Genomic DNA, 9,217 nt, shown 5'->3' on the forward strand with positions numbered 1-9,217 from the left:
AAAATTTACTGCTTTGATGATCTTTTTATTTCAAACATTTTTGTTGATTACATTGGGCTAAATTTTGGTCCTACTGACTTCAGTGGGACCAGAGTTTGGGCCATTATTACATAGTGAAAACCAGAGCAAAGAGAGTTAATGTTACAAAATAAAGCAATAACTTCTATTAAACATTTAAAGAACACAAAATTTGGAATAATTATTTCCAGGGCTTCACGTGTATCCCAGGTTAACATGGTGAATTAACAATTTGACACTGAAGATTAATGCAGAAGGAAGGATTTTGCTGCTATGAAACATTGTGACACATATGTTGAGAAAACTAGTTTTTGTTCCTCTTTTTATATTAATGAAGTACATTTTGGGGAAAAAAATCCTGGGACAATGTAAAGTATTTTTGTGGACATTTATGTATTAGTCACGCGAGTTCAGTTGGAATTGCACATGTGATGTTTTCTTTAAAAATCAGACTCAATAATGTACATTTTCTTGCATCAAGTATTGTGAATTAAACAGCTTCTTTTCTTTCTATATTAAATATTGCTTTAAAAAGATGAGCTCTTATATTTGCAAGTATGGTAAAAGGTGGATAGAATATTAAATCTCTTTTGCATTAGCCTCGGACCCTTCCTCTCCTGAATTTTTGTCTTGTCTTGTTTTGTTTTGATTATAAACTATTTGACGCATGAAACTGGTCTTATCTATGTTCAAGCATTGTGTTAATTTACAGTTACTATATCAATATATAATATCACAATATATAATAACATTGACTTAGGACAAGTGCCACCTATTGAAGTAACATCACCATTCCCATTAGCTACTGAGTTTTCCTTGGAGTTTCCCATCCAAATATTCATGAGACCCATCCTAAATCCTGACTGTTACACACTTGCTTTGAAGAACTGATGGGATCATAGAACTAGATAGTCTTGCTGACTTTTTTTAAATGCAAAAACTGTAAATTCACTCCTACATGCATGCGCGCGCACACACAAGCTTCTTGTTCTCGTGTATATAAACATCAATGGTTGAAAAGCATTTTATTTTTAAATTTTATCAGAGATTTGTGTTGACTCAAAACAGCAAAAGTAAATTGGTTACTTAGCTGTCTACTTAAATTTTTTGTCACGTAAATTTTTTTTGTCATAAGTTAAAACTAACCTAAAACTGTGTTTGGACTTCTCAAGTCAGTGAAATCTAAATTATAGAAAGTATCCTATTATTTTGAAACAATAATTAATATTAATTTATTTTGTGCGTAAAATAATAATCGAATCCCAAATTTATTAAAGGACTGAATGTGCAAAGGGCATGCAAACGAAGAACCAAGAAAGCTGCTAGTAGGGGAAATGGCTTCATCTGTGAAAGAAAGGTACCATATAAAGACTAGATTGAATGAAGTTATTGAATGAGGTAGTGGCAACTGTTGATAACGTGTAAGAAAAATATATATACTCCGTTTTTCCTGTGAGGTGAAATAATGTACAATGTGCATGGTTCTGTATGGTTTATTAGTTGATTAATTATTGTAATTTAAAATTTCAATAAGTAATATAGAGACACTTATTTCTGGATTGAAAAATTGCCCAAGAGATCTGCATTTGTAGTAATGAGTGCTGAGGGCCCTATTCGCATCAGTGGGACTAGAGGATATTCAGCACTTTGCAGAATCAAGCCCATAGTTTGTAACAGATGTCTCCTTTCACATAAGCACTCTTCACTATTTTTGATTAGTGTGTAATTTTTAAGGCAGGGTTTTCAAAAAAGCCTAAAATCCTAATTCCTTTGAAGCTTATTGGGAGTTCAGCACCTAACTGCCTTAGGATCCTTTGAAAAATTTTGTAGCATGTAGCCAGATTGCCTCTGTGATCTTATGTGAGTTTGTAAGTTGAGAATGGTCAGTACTTGGGTGGAAAACCCCCAAGGAAACCCTGTCTGTTACAAGACGTTGTATTGCTGATTAAGCAGACAATTCTCTTCCTTTTTATAGTATTAAACTAGTACCCCACCAGCATGGTGCAAGGGAACATTTTGATACTGTGAAGTCCTTTTTTTGTCTGAGACTTAAAACTAAGTCACTAAATGCTTGTGGTCATTAAATATCTCTGGCCATTTTCTTGAGAGAGAGGGTATTAGTCCAAATGTCCTAGCCTGGCAGCTCCTCGGATGACGGAACTCATGTAAACTCTAAATATCAGTAATCTGTAAAGTAATTCTGTGGTCTTCTGGAACAAATGATGTTCTTTAAATATATTATCAACTAGCAGTTTTGTTACTGCCATAGATTATAAAACACAGACACTGCATTTCCGATTCCAGAAGCCAATAAAGGAGCAACATGATGTGGAGTAACTTTTGGGTCTGGTCTAGTACAACATGCAGTCTTACCTGTAAAAATGTATTGTTTGTTATATTTTCTTCATAAATTGTAGTCTGCTGTTTGTTAAAATGAACGGTTTACCCACGACTGGTAAATTAATCTTTTAAAGTACTAGTGAGAGCGTTGATTGTAATTTTGAGCCATAAAATTAACTTGTGCTGTCATTCTACTGTTCTCCATTACTATTTTTTTTTAAATTCCAGGGCTGCAGGCTGCAGCCCTTATCACAGGAATATAGGTGATCAAGTCTATGGCGCTACCTATATAAGTAAGGGGTGCAGGATTGGGCCCTAAATGCTTTACAAAACCATACTTTATGGTGTGCTCTAATTTCATGAAATATTAATCTATTCAAATACATGGAGCTATTCAGGTTAAAATATAAAATAAAACTCCAATATACGAGAAAACTACATTGATGCTTTACATTTCACTATAATTTAGAGAAAAACATCTAGATAACAAATTTTGTACATTTCTTTGAATAATACACTTTATAATCTGGCACTCAAAGTTGTGTTTGGAGACTATGATGCCAAGTCTATTGTTTTGTCTTATTTGGTCTGCTGCTCAACCTCTTTTTTTGGAGACTACAGTATTATAAAATATCTCATATATAATATATGTAAATTAGGCTAGTCATTTTATTATTTCGTATGATACATATTTTACCAATTAATGTAAATTTAAAAGCAATTAAATATTGATTCAAATGTATTTGTGCTTCTAATATTATTTATTTAGATTTGAAGCAATAATTTTCATTAGTATATTACTTGATAGGTTTTTATTTTTAAATAATTATGACCTACATATTTAGACATTAAATGTTTAATACATTAATTTATGTATTGCCTTCTTATATTGTGGAAGGAAACACACAGCCAACCTTGCAGGTCAGGACTGTATTGTATTGTCTGTGGAGCTGAAATATTACCAAAAGCAGAGGGTAAGACCCGTTCTAGCTCATTTTCACTTTGCTTTTAGGGCTGGAGGGGTTGTACATTTTTTTTTACCTTGCACCTCTGAATATTGAAAGTACGTTTTAGAATCATCATTAGTTAACAAGAAGGATAAGGTAATTAGTAAATTAATTATTTCTTTAAGACAGATTTTAGATTTTCTGCATTTCTTTTCACTGAAGTTATTACAGTAAAGCAGCTGCTTTGTTTTCACCTGAAGTCTCATTCCAGACGACAGACCCTCTTAGAATGCGTGGAACTGTGCTCTCTGACTGACAAATAGCATTTTTTATTATTGGTCTCACTGGCCTTTCCCTAAATTTAGAGACAGGCTGGTGAATTACCATAAAAGTGGTGGCTAATGGAAGCAGTCTTACTGTTGCTCTGCCTGTTTATGATAGTGTTTTAAACCTCGACATACTAACCTGGCTTGCAGCACAGCTGGCATCTATTTAAGTGGAGTATGCCAGCTAACTGGATAGCGCAGTCTGTGACAGTTGGTTCTGGCAGCATCCCCAGATTAGAGAGAGCAAGGGGAAGGGTGTGTTTTACCACCCAACCCTGCCATACTTGGGAGATATGTCCTTTCCCTCCGTTAGGTGTTGTCACTATGTGGGATGACCAGGGCTACATGAGATGTGATGGTATTTTGGCAGAGTAATTTGAAAAAGACCAAAAATATATTTTTGATCAAAATAACAAAGTTCATACATGGCTTCCTGCATAACATGATCTTATTGTCATTCCTCTTCCTTCCTGTCCCACTGCTTAATTTTATATATTTTTTAACCCTGACTTGTTGTGTCATGTCAAACCTGGATTATAAAGTCTTTATTTGACTGTGACTTAATTTGTTCTTGTGAGACATCTAACCCTCTTTTGGACTCCCAAACCTTTATGGTGATGATAATGGTCTTGCTTGCTGACATTTTAGAGTCATGCTACTAGACCACATACACTAGTGGCATAGCTGGGGATGTTAGCATCAACATTCATTGATGAAGACATGGCCATAGTACACCATAGTATGGTTAAATGCAGAGGCTACAACTTTATTAAAATTCTTAACCAACAGGGACCATTCCTCCCAGCTACATGTTTGGGCTGTTCCAGTGCAAATTTCAACTTGGCACCAGTGGCCCCAGGTTCTACAAACCTGAGGGGAGCTATGAAGGCCATGCCCCCTTAACACACTCAGGACTGCTCAGGGAGCCTGGTTGTCAGTCAGACTCCTAATCCACTCCCCACCTACAAACAGGAGATAGGAGAAATGAGATGAGGGGAGCCACATGCAGCACGAGATGTGGAAACATGCCCCTGCATTGTGCACATGTTATACTCTGGGCCCACGCCCAGTAAGCCCCTTGGGTTACAGGGTCTTCCCATCTGACCCTTTCTAACTCACCAGCCATACTGGAACCCACGGAAGTTGCAAAATGTAATTTAATCCCCCAAATGGACCTCAGAGATACTGGATGGAGGTGAAGAACCCACACAGCAGTTTGCCAGTTTTGCAATAAGGGAAAAATTCCTTCCAGATCTCCACATGAAGTCTGGCAATGAGCCTCTACCCTGGTATCTAAGGAGATCTCACCCATTAGATAGGGAGAATATGGCTATGCCTATACTCTGAGCTAGGGCTGTGATTCCCTGCTCACATACACATATTCACGCTAGTTTTCAGTGAGTGTAGTGTAGCCACTGTAGCACGGGCAATGGCAAGACTGTGCCAAGTACCTACTCACCAGTTTCAGGCAGGTTTGTACTCAACATGGCTAAGCCGTGCCTTCCTTGCCACTTCCCCTGCTACAGTGCTATTTATACTCAGGATTGCTCAAGGAGAGCTACTGAGTACACAAGCAGGGAATCACACCTCTCCCTCCTAGTGGAGACGTAGCCTCAGAGTAGGGCTTGAATGGAACCAGTCTGGCAGCTTGGCAGCAGAAAGCAAAAGAGCTCAGAATGGCTACTCCCAGCAATAAAAGTAAGGAGAGGCCATCCTCCACAGCAAGTGAGGGCTAGGCACATGGCCCCTCCTAGCTCCCCTATCCAATACCAGTTGCAGTAGGCAGATCAGAATCCATTTCCTGGCCACCAAATGGGATAGCTTTCTTCCTCCCGTCATGGAAGGGGCTGTGGAGGAATGAGAAAGGAGCAGCACCCTCTCCCATACACTTATTCTTCAGGGATGGGAAGGGGGAACTAAGAAGAGTACATAGAGCACTTCCCCAGCTGCTCCTACTTGGTGATCTCCAGGTGCCTTCCTTAACCCAGGGCTAGGGGAAGTGCGGGGTGTCCATCAAAGTTAAATCTGGCTTGCAAGATGAGCATTATTCTATGAATACAGAAAAGCAGGCCAAAAGTAATAAAGGATCCTCCACTTTCAGAACCACCTGCTTTTGGGGCTTGTCACAGGCTGGCTGGCCCTTTCAGGGGAATCAGGCTCAGCCTTGCCTGTGATGTAGCAATTATCCTTGATGCAATCTTGATTTGGTATCTTAGCATAGTGACTCCAGCTGTGAAAGGATCAGGGAGGACTGCTTAGAGAGAGGGGTGGAAGAAAACCCAGGAGTGAGGAGCAAGGAGAGTTCTTTCTCCCTAGGAAGAGGCTGGTGAAGGCAGGCTGGAGGGACCCACAGGGAGCAGGTTAGGTTCCTGTGGGAGGTGCTGACATAGCGCCTGTGAGAAGCAGGAAGGTCCCCAGGAGAAGCTGTCACCATCCCCAGGCAGGAGAAGCAGTGAAGAAACCTGCTAAGAAGGATGACGTCCAGGGAAAAAGCCTTGGGAAGCAGTGTTCAGACAAAGCAGCAAAGAAGGAACTCTGCAGTCTCCAGGAATAGTGGTCAAGCATGGGGAACTTCATCACAGCCTGAGAGGGGTAGAAGGATCTTTTGTTTGGATGTTGGTGTGGATTCTTTAGTTGGACTTTTGTTACCCTGGAAGGGAACAGAACTGGAAAAGGGAGCTGAGCCATGGAAGACATAGCCAGAGAGAGGCCATCACAGGGCCAAACAAATGGCTAACGGGCGCTGGAGATGCCTATTCTTACACCAGGCGTGCTATGGCGGCAAGTGGAACACTTAGTGGGCTACATAGCCTAATGTCATGAATAAATTCCTGACCTTTCATCTGTTTCTTAAACATTAAATCATCTGTTCTTGTGCCTTTGGCAATTGATATATAGTGAAGTGGAAGCGTGGTACAGGAAATGAAACCATTCTGAAGCTCTGTGGTACTTTAGCATTGGTGGGCACCAAGGTGTCTATTGGAAGCAATAGGTTTTATACTGTTTAGATTAGACTCCTGGTGTCAGTTGATTGATGGATGTGTAAAATCTGTCCTATTTTGATGAAAATTTAACATAAATGAAATTTATGGAAAATAGATTCAAACTCAGGTTAATATTTATACAAGAAAAAAACCCACTCATTGACAAGTAGATTTGGGATACATTAGAAAAATAAAATAAGGCCTCTCTCCAAAACCCATTTAAATCAATGGAGGTCTTTTCATTGACTTCAAGATGTTAGATCATGGCCTAAATTACCATCTTGTAAATGTGGAAAGTTTGCAATGCATTCGAACTGTATTGTATTTGAAACTGTGTATATAAAAAGAATACCTTAACCTCTACTTTTTTAATTTTAGGAACTTTGAAAAAAGCTTTCTGTAGTAATGCAGAACTGCAAATAGTCCAGAAACTCTTCAGAAATGCAAATTTAAGAGCTACAGAATCTCTTAGCAGTTGCATGTGTGAATTAGGTGCCATTTCAGAAGATGATAATGTGGTCTTGATCATCACAGATGATGCAAGTCTTAGTTATCTTAAAGAAACTTTGAAGGTTTATCAGACTCAAATGAAGTGTGAAGGTGAATCTCTCTGATGGCTAATTAATACTCCATAGTGGTTGCCAAATCCTTGTTCATTAAGAGCTCACTTCATGTCAGACTTATCATGTGAGACACCCCTCCTCTACCCCCTCCACATTCATGGATTTTGAATTAAGTGCTGATGAGATTCATGGGCTCTTCCTTTGAGTTTGTTGGCATGTGGATCCTTTAACATTTGTTTCTCCCAGGCTGTATGCCTAGTAGCCATTGCATTGAGCCAGGAGTGGTTGAAATACAAGTACTTATTGCTGATACACCTTTCATAGTGCTCCAAAAGGATAAGATCCATCCAATTTTCTCCTTGTAATGGCATCTGAATTCCATCTCAACCAGTCCATCAGCCCCTCATTCTTCTTCACCAGGCATTGCAATTTACCAGGGAAAGCAAGACTACATAAATTAGATGTCAGGTAGTATTGCAGCATTATTACCTGGATAATAAAAAAAATCTTTTAGCAAATGTATAAAGTTATTTTGGCATTTGGGGACAAGTCCGATGAGGAATCAATCTTTGCTTTAATATAATCTTAATAGGTTAAACTCTATTCAACTGTGTTGACCAAGCAGGTATCCCAGTCCTGCAGGCCACTTCTGCTGCATCCAACCAAGCCAGCTTCCATGATGTTCTTGAGAAATGTGTCCTCTTTTGAAATCTGTATAGCTGCCACACCAGTTCTACTCTTTTGACTAGGCAGTTAAGACTAATATTCTTTACAGGAAAGCAGTTATTTAAGAAAGGTGTCCTCACACCTCTTCTCGAGTGTAGTGACTGTTAATGCTAGGCAAACTCCCAGGACTCGGGAATCTGCAGAAGCAATTATGTGTGGTAAAAGGAAGGTTACTCACTTGTAGATGGAGTTCCACACTTAATTCATTGTTTGGTGTAAGCAAGCATAACTCCATTGACTTCTGTTGAGATGCATCTGTTTATACCAGCAGTGAATTTGACCTGTTGCCTTCTGATCCACACCAACCCATCTTCTCATCCTCGATTCTTCATGTATTCTAAATTGGTGGAAAGGAACTGAAGGCAGTTAGAGCCACAATCTCTTATTCCCTTGCTGTGAGTTGGCCATATGTATGGCCCCAGGCATCAAGAGTGGGGATGTGCAGAGGTAATACACTTGGTGACATCTAGTTACAGGTAACTAGCCTTCCTTTTACTGCACATTTAGCTGATACATACCAAAAGCAAAAAAAAAAGGTTTTGTTAATATGTAGACTACTTTGTTACTAGATTGGATAGTCTATTAGATATGATTTTGTCAGATGATTCTAATTGAATGAATTATTCTTTTATTAAAATTACTAAATTACAAAGCTTTCCTCTTCATTACTTTTGCCTCTCTCATTTACTGACATACTAAAAACTGAATTTCCATTTGGATTTTTCACATGTGAAACATTTCACAAATCAAACTTGTAATATTACTTTCTTTTAAGATGTCTCTGGATGTATATATGAAAGGATTTTTTTCTTTCTTTTTGGAAGACTTGGACACAGGTTTATCTTTAAATGCTATCTGGAATGTGAAGGAATGTTCTCTGACCAGCTATTTGCAATGCAGAAACTGTGTCGTCCGGTCTATTTCTCCATGTCCTTTGATAGGAGCTGAAATTATTGATCTCAGTAACAATGCACAGTCATGGGTAAGTTAAATTGGTTTATATTGTGTATCAGAGGTAGTAAATGAGTTGTATGTATCTATCAAACATATCTGAATGCCAGTTTTAAAGAGAGTGAAAATATGCTTTTAAATAGGGAAAATATAGGTTACTTAAGTCATGCTTCTACCAGATAGGTTTGAAATTATTTAACTGAGATTAGGTCAACTTAAATAAAGAAATTTTGCAGTGTCTGTAGCTAATTTGATAGACTGTCTATAGTTTTAATTTTATTATCAAAATATCCAGCATTTAACAATATTTCATATAAAGGGAGCGCTGACTGATCTGGTAACAAAACAGAAGAGCAAAAGGT

The 9,217-nt window shown here is 38.4% G+C and overlaps 1 protein-coding gene across 1 annotated transcript in view; it reads left to right on the forward strand.

The window, feature by feature from the left end:
- The window catches only part of BRIP1 (BRCA1 interacting DNA helicase 1), a 134,837-nt gene extending 125,896 nt beyond the window's left edge, over positions 1 to 8,941 (forward strand). Inside the window, exons 22-23 of the mRNA XM_073315419.1 lie at positions 1,296 to 1,375; positions 8,729 to 8,941. Of these exons, the coding sequence (XP_073171520.1) occupies positions 1,296 to 1,375; positions 8,729 to 8,752 (104 nt within the window). The 3' untranslated portion in view covers positions 8,753 to 8,941. The remainder of the gene's footprint in view (positions 1 to 1,295; positions 1,376 to 8,728) is intronic.
- Positions 8,942 to 9,217: the final 276 nt, after the last annotated feature.

The sequence above is a fragment of the Lepidochelys kempii genome, chromosome 17 (assembly GCF_965140265.1).
Source record: "Lepidochelys kempii isolate rLepKem1 chromosome 17, rLepKem1.hap2, whole genome shotgun sequence".
NCBI lineage: Eukaryota > Metazoa > Chordata > Testudines > Cheloniidae > Lepidochelys > Lepidochelys kempii.